The 16,721-nt window shown below is 49.4% G+C and overlaps 1 protein-coding gene across 6 annotated transcripts in view; it reads left to right on the top strand.

The window, feature by feature from the left end:
• Window positions 1-16,721, top strand: part of sh3gl3a (SH3-domain GRB2-like 3a) — a 32,192-nt gene that overhangs the window by 12,179 nt on the left and 3,292 nt on the right. For 3 of the 6 annotated variants that reach the window (XM_080300909.1, XM_080300907.1, XM_026177014.2), the window contains 9 exons: window positions 12,370-12,438; window positions 12,689-12,761; window positions 12,848-12,991; window positions 13,764-13,897; window positions 14,429-14,587; window positions 14,693-14,796; window positions 15,285-15,409; window positions 15,499-15,531; window positions 15,941-16,006. In XM_080300909.1, the coding sequence (XP_080157035.1) occupies window positions 12,370-12,438; window positions 12,689-12,761; window positions 12,848-12,991; window positions 13,764-13,897; window positions 14,429-14,587; window positions 14,693-14,796; window positions 15,285-15,409; window positions 15,499-15,531; window positions 15,941-16,006 (907 nt within the window). The remainder of the gene's footprint in view (window positions 1-12,369; window positions 12,439-12,688; window positions 12,762-12,847; window positions 12,992-13,763; window positions 13,898-14,428; window positions 14,588-14,692; window positions 14,797-15,284; window positions 15,410-15,498; window positions 15,532-15,940; window positions 16,007-16,721) is intronic. The other 3 variants (XM_080300914.1, XM_080300917.1, XM_080300920.1) reach the window with 3 other exon arrangements.

The raw sequence follows: 16,721 nt of genomic DNA, 5'->3' as shown, positions 1-16,721 counted from the left end.
TCAATGCAAAGCATTTCAGAGCTTCTCTAACGCTGGCGTCACCCGCTGTGGTTTCCTGCTGCTGGAACACGGCGACACAGACTGATAGCGGCGCTCGTCAGCGTCGGCCTCTCCTGCACAGAAAAAACAAATCAGACGTGTTTTTACAGCGAGCTGCTCGTCGTGTGTTTCACGAACATTGTTTGCTGTTCACCTGCTTCCTGACACCGGGGTGGAGACCAGATGAACCAGCAGGAGATAACCGGGAAGGGAAACGCTATCACTTCCTGTTTATTTCAGCCACATCTCTCTTTGTTTCCACTATTGTTGGAAAAGCAGCACAATTAATATAGCAGAATATTTTCTCTGCCCGTTTTGGAAAAATCCTCAGTGCTGGGGGGTTTATAGTTGCACTCAGGTCGTTCCCTCTGATCTGGGACTGTCCACTGTTAGTCCAGTATAGTTAATGTAAGCCAACTGGAAAGAGGATTGGAAAACGTGGCCTGGTCTGGTTTCTGTGGCAGCGTTTAGGTAGCAGGGTCACAATGTGCAGTAAACATCGTGAAAGCATGGCTCCATCCTGCCTCGTATCAAAGGTTCAGGATGCTGCCGGTGGTGTTCGTGCTACACTTTGAGCTTCATTTAAACTCCACATCCTGCCTGAGTATTGCTGCTGACCGTGTTCGTCCGTTTGTGACCGCCATGCGTCACGCCACAAAGCTCAGATCGACTCAAACAGGTTCATTGAACGTGATGACGAGTTCACGGCAGTCAAACGTCAGTCAGCAGAGCGCCTTTGGAAGGAGGAAGGACGGGAGGTTCGTGTCACGGATGCAGACGATAAATCTACAGCAGCTGTGTGACGCCATCCTGTCGACACGGACCAAATCTGCGTGTTTAATCTGAGCCGTGAAGGAGAAGCTGTACCTTCAGTCTCGTTCCATCAGAACTTTGTGTTTGTGTGTCTAGTTAGATGTTGGATGATGCTGGTCCAAGATTGGTTCAGAGCGCTGGATCAGGTATCACCAGAACCTGCCCGTCTATCCATCTCACTCCATGACGCTCTGTGTTTACTAAGCTAACATAGCATGGAGCTCAGAGGAAGCTAACAGCACAGAGCCGTCAGTGTGGAGGAGTTTCTGTGTGATGAAGGTTATTTTTGTTTCTCTTCTGCTTCAGTCTGCTGCTCAGAGATGCTCTCACAGCCAGACCGAGAGCAGGAAACCAGGAACTAACGTGACGAGAACAGAAAGACTCCCACACTGAGCTGAAATCAGCCTGTAATTTATCCCAGTTTATCCCAGTTTTCTCCTGAATTCAGTAACTGTTTATTCTTGGATTTATTTACTTGTTAGGTTTCATTGAAGAAGTGTTTAAAATGGTCATTGAAGAATAACTGAAGCTGTTGTTTTTACTGATGGACACAGTGTGACACACAGAGACTTCAGGAGGAGAACAAATGAGGCATAAAACAAAGATCTGAACTTTTTTAATGAGCAACAGCAGGAAAAAGCTTCGATGGTCACGTGGACTCGAAGGAAGATTGGAATAAAAACTGAGGAAGAGGAGCTGAAGTGTCAGCTCGGCGAGGATGTCCTGTTCAGGCAGTGGATGTGGATCTTTAAAGGTCCACAGCAGACAGGACAGACTTCACCAGAACGTCTTTTAAAGACAAATAGTGACAATGATGTCATCTACTTGAAACCGCAGGCGTCTTTATTTAGTCTGTAACCTTTGGGTGATTTTTCTGGTTGAAGCTCGAGGTAAACAGACCGGTCGTGTCTCAGCGGCTCAATAAAGACGAGCTGTGTGAACTGAGCGCGATGTGGGTTTGCGGTGTGTCGGGATCGCGATCTGCCCCAGTCTGTCACTCAGTCACAGCTGTGGTTTTCCTCATCTGCTGCTCTCTTTGCCGTGCAGTCGCTGAACAGGTGGAGCTCGCCATCCGTGACGTTTTAACACTGTTGTCGTCTCACACGCTGAAACCAAACGAGAGCCATGACACTGCCTGTCTTCATCAGAGCGAGGCTTGTTTGGGGATTTTTAGCCCAACCTCTACTTTCAAGCTGACAGGTCTTTAGTCTGATCCAGCTCACGTACGATTTCATCGTCTCAGGCAGCTTAGGGCTGCAGAGCATCGCCTCCATTTCGCCCAAGCGCTGCGTCTTTCCCAGCGTTGTCCAATGAACAATGACCTTTGGGATCAGTGATGTTCATCACCAGTGCTTTGTGAGGACAGTTTGTAGCTTGTGTGTTAAATTCAGGTTATACTGTCTGATCCTGAAAGGCTGAATGATTGGATGCTGTAAAGCCTGCGATACTTTCTCTTCACGCCGGAGGATGGAAATGAACTCTGTCACAGGACTGTTGTGTTTGTGTTTGGGCCACATGGTGTGATCGCACATTAACACCCCGCCCCCCCGACGATCGATTACCTGTGATTGGATGGGAGTCCAGAGAAGACTGTTTCTGTTCTTTAGCACGCTTTACGAGGTTTACGTCCAGGTGTAGCCCACCTCTCCTCCAGTGACAGCGAGGATCGACTCCAGGATCCTGACTGAATGTCGACACATTACATCCTGGTATATTAAGTATTTTTGTCTTGTAATATTCTAGTTTTTATGCAGATGCTTTTCTTGCTTTCATCCATCAGAGAGTTTGTCAAAGGCATTGTTGCTCTTGCAGTTTTGACTTTGACGCGCAGCTTTAGTGCTGAAGTCATTCTCACTCACAGAGTTTGGAAAGCGAGACTCTCGCTGTTTTCTTGAACTTTAGTTATAAATGGCTGAATGTGAGGTGAGTCAAACCTCAGCGGGCACTGAAACGACAGGAAAGCAATGAAATCTAACTGCACAGAAATCGTTGTTTCGTGTTCTTTTAAAAATACATTTTGGAATAACTTAAGAAGCATTGATGTCAGCAGAGCGGAGGTGAAACGATCTCAGGTGTGAGCGGGGGTCTTGATTCCGGGTCTGGTGGAGGCCTCGCTGCACGCCCGCAGCCTCAACGACCTGGTCTGTCTGCAGCTGCAGTTTGTTCTTACGCTAACCTGCTGCGTTCGCTCGCCACCTGCAGCAGGAACAAGATGCCGCTGCTCAGAGATGCAGCTGACAGCTCGCTGCGCCGAGCCCATCCATCTTTAATGATCGGTGATGGAGGACCGAGCCCCGGTCGCCTGGCGGTCTGGCTCATTAACATTTCAGCAGCTCATCATTATCATCATCACTGCTGCTTCCCTGTGACGTAAATCAGCCGGTTTATGTTGGCAGTGCGAGGCGAGAGTCCTCCAGCCGAGCAGCAGAAGGTTTATGATGCAAAGATTTCCCAAAAGGTGAAACGTTACACTGGCTTCTGTTTGATCCCCCGAGGAAACACCCGGTTCTAGCACAGCACGCCGTTTCCTGCTGAGTGTCATTTTAACCAGGTTTTATTTTGTTCATCGGGATAGCAAAGGATGCAGGTTTCTGTCAAACAGGGCAACAGTCTCGGTGCTTCAGCTGCGCTCAGAGCAGTCGTACATGTGTGCGACTCGCCGAGCAGACGAAGATGTGGAGCCAGAAAAACCTGCAGACGATTCCAGTCTGGTGGTTTTCATTGAAGGAACGCTGGCCTGTTATAATATCCTGTTTATCTGCAGTGGAGCTTTGATGTTTTTAAGTTTTGAAGGTGTCAGGTTGTTACTGTTGTTACTGCTGTGTAACAATCGTTTTGTTTGAATTGCTTTTCATTTTAGTTTCTTTTGTAATAACCTTTGATCTCGTGATGAAAACGAGTTTGTGTGGCTGAACTGATGCGTTCGCCTGATGGACCTGAAGCCGCGGTTGGCAAATGGTGACATCAGCACAGTGGTGCAAACATTTATACTGGTTTCATGCATCGGCTCTTGTGGTCTTCTGCTGAGTGATGGTGCAGATGAGATCGTTGTTTTGCGGTGGTCTCTGCAGGACGCTCGTCCATGCTGGAGAAACTCACTCAGACTCTGTTAGCTGCAGACGTTACCTTCAGTGTAACTGGGGCTTAATTAAACGTTGGTGGCTTAACTGGGAAACTGACTGGTTCTCACCTGTGACGTGAAGCTTGATCGTGGCCCTGCAGCTTCAGCAGACGGGCTTTTGAGTTTCTCAGAGCCCAGTTAGCACATTTTAATTATTTTATTGTGAGTTTGTTGAAAGTGGAAAACGGCCTAACCTCGGCCCGATGGTCAGACCACCTCTGTTTAAAACTGTGACTCCTGGAAGTTAACGCAGGCAGACGGAGCTGCCGGCGCTCCACACGAACCAGACGACTGTAAAAACAGCAGCTGATGTTTGTCGCTCTGACAACCTTTGCAGGAGTTATCAGAGAGGTGGCCTGAAATCTCCCGACCAGATTAGCTTCTGACTCACCCGATGGAGACGTTTCCTCAAAGACACGGGGAGTCATTTAAAACTAAATGATTTTGTGAAGAAGGTCAAACAAACACACGTGCACCGGCACAGCCCACACTGCAGCACTTTATCACTAGTTCACTTGTTCATCTCCCTGACCTTTGACCCTGAGATGTTTTAAATCGAATATTTTCTCATGACGTCTCTCGGTCGTGTTATCTGACCTTAATGATTCATGGAAGACGCAGAGTGCATTGTCGCTGCGCACTTATTAACTCAAGTTAACAAGTGAAGACAGAAAAGCTTCTCTGCAAGAGTCAGATTTGTTTGTGACAAATAAGTGATCGGTGTAATCAGCTGCCTCTGCAGCGAGTCTCGCAGCCCACAGACGGACTCCATCTCCTCCGTACTCTGCATCTGTGACTCCAGCTTCATGATGGAGGTCTCCACCTGCTGCAGGTTCTCGTTAGAAAACCCATCCAGCTGCAGGAGGAGGCAGAGGAGGAGGAGGCGGGAATTTTCTGGAGAAGCAGCTGATTAACATCAAGAACCAAAACGAGCAGAGCGACGTGCCTGCAGGGAGGCGGGGACTGTGTCACTGTCGGAGAGATGAGAAATAAAACACGAACAAGTAGAAATTGACATTTTTCTGTAACCATGTGATCCATAAACTAAAATGTTGTTTAATAAGGGTTGAAATTTGAACTCGAGCTCATCAGAAGAGTGTTTACTCGGCTCACAGAGCAGGTGAGCAGCACGCTCTTTTCTGCACTGCTTTAACAGATATAAGAGTCGCCCCCTGCTGGATATTAGCAATAATGCAGGTTTAAGACACCTGTGCATTGTTTGACTTCACTTGTCAGAACTTGAAGGTACGCCTGACTTATGATGACATCCAGTGATGTTCGAAGGTCATTCAGCTTGGTCTGTGAACACAAAACCCCACAGCCAATCAGAATGAAGCTGGCCTAAAGGGGGAGGGGTTGAAACTGTATCACAAGTTTCTGCTCTGAAGGCCCAGCGTGGTCAGCAGACCTGACAGGAAGTATGTGAGGCGATGTGTCTGACTGAAGGAACCATAATGACATTAGACGTGACCATCAGCAGTCGACGCGTGTCCCTGTAACCACGGGGGATTAATCCAGTAGTTTCACGCCGTCCTGTCTAACGTATTTTATTTTCTCGTAAATCCTCTCGCGTCTGTTTTCTAGGAGACGACCTCGTTAACTCGTTTCTGTTTGATTCCCTGAAACTGAGCCGCTGTTTGTAGGTCGGGCTCAGAAACAGAAGTGACGGGAAACGCAGCACAATGACTGCAAGGCTGCTGCTTCCTTCCTGCTGAACGCATGAGGAAAGCTCCACCCACGGCGTGCGCGCACACACACACCTGACTGTGAACGCTGTGGTTGCATTCTCTGCAGCTCACACTCACTCTGTAGAGTAAAGGCTGCTTAAATATAAAATAATGACACTGGCGAGTGTTGATCAGTCAGCTGGGCCTTAAACACAGCTTCGTGGGCGCTGTGTTACTCCTGCGTGCAGTCATGATAAAGTTGCTCTTCACACTCAGACCAAAGATTTTCTCACAGCTGTGATGCGTGTGCGTGTGTAAGTTTAGCGTGTCCAGGGTGACGGCAGCGCTGCTTTGATGATAAATCCAGTCGTAGGTCTGCAGAGTGTGTGCGCTCTTTTATGGCGCAGTCAGATTATTGCTCAACACTGACGCTCAAAGTCCTCGAGTGTAAGTTCGGTCTTATGAATTCAGCTTTGACCTCACGGTGGTTTTCATTAAGGTCACAGGAAGCGTTTCCACAAAGCAAAGGAGGTTTCTTATTTTTGACTCTGCTGATTAGCTGAGTATTGGTAAAGGCTCGCTTAGCAGCAGACACAACAGAGAGCCAATCAGAGAGCAGGAACAGGTCAGGTTGACCTAAGACGTGGTGAGGTTGACGTGACCTTTTCCACATTGTTAGTGGGAGGTTGTTGAAAGCCTCCTGAGGCTGCTGATTCGTCTTTTTTCTTCCTTGCGTGCTCTGACTGTGTTGTGTCTCTAACAGGTCGCTTTTTCCTTTAAACGATGTCTGACTGTCGCGCGTACACTCTGATGGACGCATCGGGCGCAGCCTGGGGTCGTCATCCTGCTTTGTTTCGTTTTGCCTCCTGCACGCAGCGAGGCGGTCACTTTGCTCCGGTCTGCTTCCTCTCTCCTGTTTCCCTGCAGGCCTCTGGTCAGCTCCCTGGTTCTTGATGTCAGTCGGCTGCTTCTCCACAAAGTCTCTGGGTCGCTGTTTCCAACAGCTGCAGCGGGTGGAGAAGCGGCTCCGGCCTGAGCAGAACAAATGTGCTGAAAGCCCGAGTGATGCGAGCGTCGCCGGAGGCGTGAAGTTTATCAGTGGCGTTGTTCGTGTACACGACGCTCTCCGTGTGGGGAAACACCGACCAAGCTTCACGCAGACGTGCAGGAGCGTCTGAGGACCAAGTCACAGCTTTGTTAGCAGGACAAAGCGAGTACTGACCTCCGGCCTGTAATCGCATCAACCTATCAGCTTGTTGATGGTGTGAACAGCAGTGAAGCGTCCCCTCCAGCTCAGCTCTGTGCTCTGGGAGCTCGCTGAAACAATACGTTCCTGCAAACACACACAAAGCACACACAGCTGAATTCCTGTGTGCGTGCGGAGGCCGGTGACTCAGCGTCGCGAGAGATTCCTCTTTGTTTTGACGGGAATCTGCTGCTCGCTCCGGCGGGCGCCGTGGTTTGACCGGTGTCACTCTCTCCCCGTCGTTAATAACACACCTCAGCTCAGAGCGTGACGCTGACTCACAAACGCACAACAACCCAGCTGAGCTCGCCTTCCTGTTTCTCCACTCCTCCAGACAAACTTTCCGACACGATCCGTCACGCTGTGAGGCCGAGCGAAACGCCGAGCGGGGACGGGAGCGCGCGTCGGTGCGGACGAGTGTTAAAGCGTTTAATTAACCTCCGGACGCTTTTGATTAACCTTAAAATCTGAAGTCAGATCTTTTCCAAGAGGTTAAAACAAAAACTAGTTTTTAGTTTCAGGGGAAAAAGAGAGAAAAGTTTTGGACCTGAAGATTAAATTAAGTTTAATGAATACTTAACGACCCAGCGAACTCTACTTCCTTTAAGATGAGTGTGTCTTTGTTCAGTGTGTAGAGCTGTCACATGAACATTTATTCTCTGCATTTATTGAAGTTGAGGTGGGACAACGGGTAGGACCGCCGTCTCACAGAGGCCGTCGCTGCTCTGAGGCTGCACAGACAACATTCCCTGGACTTCCTGGATGTTGTTGGGTGTGTTTCATTTGGACGTGCTGGAGACGCTCAGAGACGCAAACAAATGCCCCAAAGTTTGGTTTGATTTTCAGACGTCGGGCGTGTTCTTGCCCCAACTTAAGATCTTCTGAAGAGCTTTTAGAGTCATACTTCTTCATTTTTAGGCCTTTCCTTTTGGGAAAGTCAGAAATATTCAATAAAAATTGAAGAGAATGCAACAGGTTAATATACGAGGCCTCGGACGCCCTCGCAGAGGCTGGAAGCTGATGTTTACGTGTGCGCTCTGGCTGCAGCGTTATTGCTTGGCGTGTGTGTGTGTGTGCGTGCGTGCAATCTGAGCTGCACAATCAAAGAAATGCTGCAAAGCTGCTGCTGCTTTGATCTGTGAGGAGACGTTAACATCCTGATGAAGATGGCGGCGTGCGGGGAGTCGGCGGGTTTTCACTGCTGAGCCTCGTGTTCAGCGCTCGGGATCATTTCAGCTCTAATGTGTCGGTTCACGTGGAGTCTGCGTGGATTAAAAGTCTGTCTTAGCCACCTGTAACCTGCTGCTAATGCATCTGGCCTGCAGGCTTTGTGCCGTCTCCTCCTCTGACATCCATCAGCTGCCAAAGGCTGCGTTACTTTGGAAACAGTTACACATGGTTACATTTACAAACAGTTACACGTGGTTACATTTACAAACAGTTACACATGGTTACATTTACAAACAGTTACACGTGGTTACATTTACAAACAGTTACACATGGTTACATTTACAAACAGTTACACGTGGTTACATTTACAAACAGTTACATTTCACTTTACATTCAGATGAACTTCCACGTTGTCCTTCATGATAACACGTTGCCTTTAAAACTGCATCTTTTGCACATGTTTTAAAGGAGACTTGTTAGCGTAGCTTAGTATAAGTCACAGTTCAAACTAATCCATCTTTTTGTTACAGTGTCTTAGTTTAACTCCTGGTGCTCTCGAGGCTGCTGCAGGCCTTTGTCTCACTCTCCTGTCTCTGCCCTCATCATCCTCACCGTGCAGCACATCTTTAAGCTCGGCGTGTGACAGCCCACGGGGTCAAGGTGTCCCACAGAAACCTCCTTGTGATGTCATTTGTCTGCTCGTACACAAACTTTCATTGAGGGTCATTTAACCCCCATCCTGCTCACCCGTGCTGACTGTGCTGATCCAAGGATAAAAACCTGTAATAAAATGTAGCCTGAGCTTGGATTACTGTAAATACGCTGAGCTCATTATTATTAACTTCAAACGTTCAATGGGAACGTCCAACGCTGGAGCAGGAGATACACGTCAGGAAGTGCGGAAAAGAAACCTGAACGTTGAACTGATCATTCTTTGTTTTTAGGAAAAGTCCCGGTCACGTGGCTAACCACGTCCCGACCCCAGCTCTGTGCTTGTGCTTCTGTGATGATCTAGACGGAGCGTGCAGCGAGTCTGCAGCGAGACGTTCAGCCTTCCTGTTCAGCGCCCCCTCCTCTGTCCTAGAAAGGCTCTGCCCGTCAGATTGGGCTCATTTCTCTGAGTCTGCTAATTTTACCCAGGCTCTGACCCACTTGGTGAATCTTTCCTGCTACTCGGCAGCACTTGTAGTCGAGCCTGAAGCGCACACACACACACAAACAAACAAACACACCCCACTCTGCGGAGTGTTTGGACTCGACGGTTGGCCGAGCGATCGTGTTGTGACTGCGTTCGTTAAACTACTGAAGGTGACACTAATGCTGTCGGGCACAGTCGGCTCGTAGCTCGGCGTGCAGCCAATCAGAGCTCTGAGTTTATTATGAAACTGAGCAGTTGCACTGCAGCTGGACTTCCTGACGTTTCAGTATCAGGTGGATAACATCCCTAAAACCTTTCTGGGCTTTTCTCAGGGGTTTGTACACTTTTACCAGCTGTGGTAAAAGTGATCGCACAGCTGGGTGCAGCTGGACAGGTGTGCAGCTCACAGGTCTTAGGTTGGTCGGGAGGACGTAGGCTCAGCATTAATGACGCTGTGATGAAAGGCTACTTGTTTTGGGACAAATGTCGGCGGCGGCGTTTCCAGCGCTTCGCCTCGTCCCGTTTATTTAAACGAGATCTTCAGGCTAACTGGCTGATGAGTTACCAGGTAAAGCTCGTGTAACGTGATATTAACAAGCAGGCCTGCAGTTATGAAGGTGAATATTAGATCATGCACAGGTGGGTTCTGCCAGAAAACTTTGTTAGCTGCAGCGCTGCTGGGATGTTCATGGAGTGTGGTCCACCAGTACAGGCAGCTATGTCTCTGCACTGGTTTGTACTGGTTTGCCTTCTTTTGACTGGTTCCATTCCATGTTACTGTCCTCAAAGCTTTAAAAATGGTTTCCCTCACTGATCTGTGCCTCGCTGCAGTTCAGCGGCGGCCTACAGGGACCAGAGATAAGACGGGATGTCCTGTATCGATCCTCGTATTGATCTCATTCTTTGTACTTAATCCAGTAAAATCAGCACCACGAGTAACTGACTGACTGGATGACGTTCAGTTACCTGAAGGAGAAGCTGCATCCGATATGACGCCTCGCCACGGCGTCACTCCGCTGTCGTTTACAGCTGTTTGTGTGATTTGTCAGTGGGCTGTAAACGGCGCCGTATGATCGGTTTATCACATGAGCAGCAGGACGCTGAGAGTCCAACAGCTGAGAACATGACACAGCGCTGAGTGGATGGGACACACCTTTATTACCGGGTGTAACGTGGCTCACCTGTGCTCTTTACACCTAAGACGTCTGACCTCATAACAAACATCGTCTGATCCAGAGGACGGCGTATCAGGTGCATCGTCTCAGGTTCTGCGCTAACGTACGATCAGGTTTAGTTTCTTCTGCACCTGTAACAGTGCTGATGGTCCAGTCCTGGGCTGTTCATGGATCTCACGACGATGTTTGCTCTTTATTTCCTGCTGTAACAGAAAAATCTATCTGTGATAGTGTGGAGCATAGAGCGTGTCCTGTATATGTCCAACAGGTGAGTTACAGGTGAACATGCTCCGCCGTGCAGCTGTTATGAAGGAGAATTATCTACACAGAGCAAACAGTGTGTGTATCCGGCTGTAAACATGTTTATTATGCTGTGAAGTTTGAACAGGAGTCTGTGGGGCTGACTCACTGCTGCCTCTGCTGGACGTCAGAGGAACTGCAGATGTTTGGACTTCACGTGTCTGAAGGTTGATGCTCAGTTGAAGTTGATGTTGATGCTCAGTTGAAGCTGTAGCGGTGCTGCTTTGTGGTCATCGTACTCGTGTAGAAGCGTCTCTGAGGTGGACGACACGCTCCGTCTGCCTCAGTAATCCTGAATTTCCCCTCGTGGACGTGATTTCCTGCCGCTCGGCGCCCGTCGCGTCGTCTCACATCTGGTTGAACCTGAAAGTCTCGTGTCGTGTCTCCTGGCAGTTCTCAGGTTAGCAGAGCTGCAGGTTGCTGTGTGATCTCCAGGCTCTGAACTCAGCCTGCAGGTAGTTTTTACTGAGCTGCTGTTACAGGAAGACCTCGTAGTTTCAATTCATGTCGTGAATAAAAGGCTGCAGTCACCACGTAACGTTTTCAATGTTTTGCTGGCGTGTCCGTCCCTCCACAGTACCCCCCACCCTGCATGTTTTTATTGCACATTAGCTTCTGGTTCAGCTCAGCGTGTCTTAAACATGCTGTTTAGTTTTTATAAGCAGAGGATTAAAAAGGCCAAACAGACCTGGGATCAGCGTGCAGAAGCATGAATCAGACTGACCTTAAAGTTTATTGATCCCTAAATAAACACAGATATGGGTCAGATTTCAGCTCAGGCTGCAGTCGCAGGTCTGACTGGCCCACTGCCCCAAATCTGAGAGCTTTACTTTGTGTTCAGAGAATTTTTATCCTCTTTAAACGGCGTCCGCGCTGCTGTTACTGCTGTGTGAGCGCCCGGCAACTCCAACCAAACCGTCAGCCAATCAGAGCCTCTGACAGTAACGAGTAAATGTAATTAAGTTACTCTCAGCGGTCTGCTTTACACCTTTTTACTTTAGAGTGTCATCGCTCAGCACCACCTTCCAAGTGTCGATGCAGTTTACTGTGTGATGTGCACTTTTATTTTGAAAGGCACCGGCCTTCATTATATCACGAATAATGTAAACGTGCTCTGTAAGTGATCAGTGTGTTACTGTTGTCCAGCTAAATGCTCACACTAATAAAGTTTCTTTGAAGTGGCGACAGTGTTACTGCGGCTCGTTAGCCATTGGTCGATGCTCGTGTTTCCTGTGTTTCCTGTGTAAACCCGGCACGTTTACCAGTGTCCATCACACAGGCTGCGAGTGAAGTCAGTCTGTCCGTGTGGAGCTCTTTATAGCCCAGAAAACATGGAGTCACATACGGCGCTGTGTGAGCCTGCTTCAAACAAAGATGTCACACGGCGTGGGAACGAAGTTAAACGTGTGTAAAATCTGCATTTCTAATTGAAATGACCGTCACAGGAGGAGGTCCGTGTTTCGGCGTCTCTTCCAACACCACAGTGACAGATTGTGAGGATGATGTCATCCTCGGATAAATCCCAGAGGCGTTAAACGGTGATTAATGGAGCGACGGCTGGAGCGTGAGCCGGGTTTACTCAGATGTGTTGAAATTTGAATGCAAGCAGGGAAAACTTTATTGAACACATTCAGAAGCACAAATGTTAACAAATAAAGACGCTTCAGGCCTCTGTGACTCTGTGTGCTCTCTCTGTGCAGCTCCTCAGTGAAAAGATCAGCGGGGCGGAGGGGACGAAGCTGGAGGAAGACTTCTTAGAGATGGAGCGGGTGAGTCCAGCACACGCCGAGGGTTGCGGCCGGCCTGCTCACCGCTTTCACTCATACGCTCGGGACAGAACTGGGAGGTCTCGTCATCTTCAGCTGACGAAACACTTCACTCGGGCCGTCCGCTTTATTTAACTCGCCGTTAAAACGTTTGTTAGCTTTAGGAATTGTACGATTTCACAACAAACTGAACCGTTTGCTGAATTTAATCTTTCAGATGTCATCCTGACATTTAACTGCAACCTTTTTTCAGAAAATCGAGGTGACCAGCAAGTCGGTGCTTGACCTCCTGTCCAAAACAACAGAGTACCTCCAGCCTAACCCAGGTGCGAAACACCTCCATGTTTGCTGTTCTTTGAGCTTTCTGTGCTACAAACTCAAACCTGCGTTTGATTCTTTGTTTCCTCGCCAGCGTCTCGAGCCAAACTGAACATGCTGAACACGATGTCCAAGATCCGAGGGCAGGTGAAGACCACTGGCTACCCCCAGACCGAAGGCCTGCTGGGCGACTGCATGCTGCGCTACGGCCAGGAGCTGGGAGAGGACTCTTTGTTTGGTACCAGCTCTCAGATGCCTCAGGTCCTCTAACAGCTGCACAGAGGCCGTTACAGGCGGCGCCAGCGCAAACCCTGCACTGGCACCGAGGCGTGAGCACGGTCATCTTTGGCCTTTCACTGCAACATTTAACATGGACGCAGCTGCTTAGTACAAGACGCATGCAGAGCGTCAGTGTTACAGTGATGCAGCAGTTTTCAAAGATTGCTCCGTAATAAAATCTGCACAGTGCACCACAAGTTTAAAAGCATCAATGTTGTGAATGCTGCTTTGCCTCCTTCATGACGTCAGGTGTCAGCGTGACGCTCGGTGTTGCTGAACAGGCGGTCTGCTGCAGAACGCTGCATGTCGGACAAAAGCCTGCAGGACTGTGTGCAGGTTACAGTGCACAGTCATACAAGGCAGAAGTGTCGTTTGTAATAATGGCCAGCAGGGGGCGTGGCCTCAGGTTAGAGGAGGCGGTACGATTGCAGCCTGACGTTCATTTTAAAATTCTGGCCGTCAGAGTCGGAAAGCAGCCGAGTCTGAAACCAAGTCACCGGCCAATGAGTGTGCAGCGTCCCTCCTTTGAGCTGGTCACTCGCTGTGAGGTCAGGATGCAAAGAACTACAGATTTCCTCCCTCGTCATGTCCCTGTGTTTGCGCCCCTCTGTGCTGCTGTTAGTCGGCTGCGTGTGTCAGTGTTGAATGAGGAGTTTGTACCTTGTAGATGATTTTATTGAGATCACTGTGATAACGGCTCATTGGAGGCGGCACCTCTCTCTGTCCTGCAGGATGTGCTCTGGTGGATGTGGGTGAGGCCATGAGGCAGATGGCAGACGTGAAGGACTCTCTGGACATAAACGTCAAACAAAACTTCATTGACCCCCTGCAGAATCTACAGGACAAGGACCTCAAAGAGATCACGGTAAAGACAGACGAGAGACTGCGAGGTTCTCTGACCGCTGGCGCCGTTTGCAGCGCAGCAGAAACACGCGCTGAAATTTCTGCAGCGAATTTGCAAACGGTTTGAAATCTGCCTGTCGGGGCGCTGCACGCACAGATCATCCTACCTCCGCTTTACTGCGCGAGATGCTGTGCAGCAAACCTGCAGCTTCTCCTCTCCGTGTGCCGAGCTAATGCTAGCTGCTAACCCTCTGACCTGCACCTGGACTCTCAGGTGTGTGGGCGGAGTCACATCAGATATTTGGGCCATTCTTCTGATCGTGAATTTCACTCTTACACTCGAGTTTTTAGACGACGTTATCCTCAGTACACTCGCCTCTTATACACTGCTCGTGGCGTTTAGCCTCGTGACCTCCACCTGCACACGCCTGATCACTTCGCCTCCACATCAGCTCAGTAAATCTGTTCACGATGGTTTTAAATGAAATGTTTTTGTAAAGAAACACACAGTGTGACGTGCGTGTCGACGTGTTTCTGCCGCTGGTGTTCGCAGCATCACCTGAAGAAGCTGGAGGGCCGCAGATTAGACTTTGACTACAAGAAGAAGCGTCAGGGGAAGATCCCGGACGAGGAGATCCGGCAGGCGGTGGAGAAGTTCGACGAAAGCAAAGAGCTGGCTGAGAGGAGCATGTTCAACTTCCTGGAGAACGACGTAAGAGACGCGAAGACGCGGGTAACGGGGAGGGTTTCACACGTGAGACGTTATCGTTTAACGTGCGTGTGCGTGCGTGTGTGTGTGTGTGTGTGTGGCCACCAGGTGGAGCAGGTGAACCAGCTGTCAGCACTGATCAAGGCGGCGTTGGAGTACCACCAGCAGTCGTGTGAGATCCTGCAGGAGCTCAGTGGGAAACTGCAGAAGAGGTAAGAGAGCCGCTTCTCCTCTGCTGCGATCGGGGTTCGTGTCTGCGTGGCGTTCGCGGCGCTCGCGGCATTCTTCGGGACGTCGTTTCACGCTGTGAACAGCAGGTCTGTCAGCAGCGTTTTTAAAGCGGGAGCTCACTGAGTTTGTCTGTCACCGAAGGTGTTTTTCACACTTCAGCTTCTGTTCTTGATGAAAGCGTCTGGATTTGGCCGCCGCTCGCTGTCGGCGGATTGCGCAGACATCAGAAGTTTTATCCTCCTGAAATGTCAGAGCCTGTTACTCCATGTTTCCATCAGTAAAGGCTAAAAACACTCGTTAAACACGCGCTCAGTAAGGTAGAAGTAGCGAGTAAGAGCGCTTATAAACCCTGAAATTTGCTGAGATCTGAGGTTTGTGGGCCCGTTTCCCCTCGGAGCGTCCGGTCTGCCGCCGGAGAGGAAATGTCGGCTTTGATTCGAGTCGCCTCCCTCTCTCTCTCCTCCTCCAGGATATCCTCGGCCAGCAGCCGGCCCAAGAGAGACTTCAAGCCAAAGTCGATCAGGAGCAGCATCGAGGCGCTCGACAGCAACCAGCACAACGGCCTGTCCTACAGCTCCTCGCTCAAGTCCACGGGTACGCCGTCCGTCTGTGCGTCCGTCTGTGTGTCTCAGTTTGTTTCCATCGTTGCGTTGAGTCCCACTGTTCTTCTTCTGCTGTTATAGATACGCAGATCAGCCACACACTGAACGGGAAAAGTAGGTATTCCTTTATGCACACACACATCATGTTCATCGTGTGGGAATGTTTCCATTTTTACAAACTGACAGTGAACGTCTCACCTGTTTCTGGGCGTCCTGACCGCTGCTCTGCTGCACACAGATGGAAACTGTGACGTTCACAGGAAGTTTATCTCTCCATTTATGTTTAATTTAAAAACCTGAGCTCAGCTGCACGTTGTCACCTTAAACTCTGACACAGTGACGAGCTCCAAACGACTAACAGATGAAGCGAGGAGTAGACGTGAAGCTTTTCCTGCAGCTGTTGTTGGAACGCTGCTGCCCTCTGCTGGTGGCAGTCTGACACCACAGCGGTGCTCTGATCCTCTCATTGTTTTTGTTGTTTTGTGCTCATCGCCATCTCCATCTGTCTCCACATGTCATCCAGCTGATCACATATCATCTGTGCAGCTGTCATGGCCCGACACCCCCGCTACCAACGGCAACGCTCACCGTGAGTAACGCACGCCGACGCCGTCACACATCTGCCCGCATCTGTGAGCGGCAGCCCCGGGATTTTGTTTTTGATATCCAGCAAAACGACAGTAAATTTTCAGCTGATCAAACATGAGATGTGGGTGAATTTTGTTATTTTTCTCCTCGTGATCTTCGTCTGTCGGTGTTGTCACGGAGCAAACGTCACCCACTGGATGTCTTCTTACCGTCTTTGTCTGGATGAGTAACCTGCTCTTTAACCCTGTTTCAGACAAAGCTGGGATATAAATTTTTAAAATATGAAACTGTTTGCAAATAATGAATTTTAAATCTTATTTTAAAGACAAAATTCCAAAAATGGCAGATCAGAGGCTGAAACTGAGAGATTTGATTGTTTCTGTTCATCCATTTAGCTCTCGACCCATGCTGGGGGGGTCTGTGTGCTGCTGGGGGGGTCTGTGAACAAGACCCCTCCAGCAGAGGACACACACGAGTCCACAACCCCAGCAACCTCGCTCAGACCAGGTGTACAGGGCCTGGAGCCGGGCTGAGGGAGGGGCTGCCGGGTACTAGGAAGGAAGGAATTAGGAAGAGTGAATAAAGGAGGGAATGAAATAGGAAGAATAGAGGAAGGAGGGAAGGAATCAGGAAGAAGGAAAGAGACTCGCGGTAAATCAGAGCGTTGTGCTTTCATTTCGCCGCTGCGTCACGAGCCCCATCCGTCCATCAGAGGT

Source organism: Astatotilapia calliptera, chromosome 1, assembly GCF_964374335.1.
Source record: "Astatotilapia calliptera chromosome 1, fAstCal68.1, whole genome shotgun sequence".
Lineage (NCBI taxonomy): Eukaryota > Metazoa > Chordata > Actinopteri > Cichliformes > Cichlidae > Astatotilapia > Astatotilapia calliptera.
Note: the sequence above shows the minus strand (reverse complement) of the source record. Positions and strands in the feature narration are given on the sequence as shown.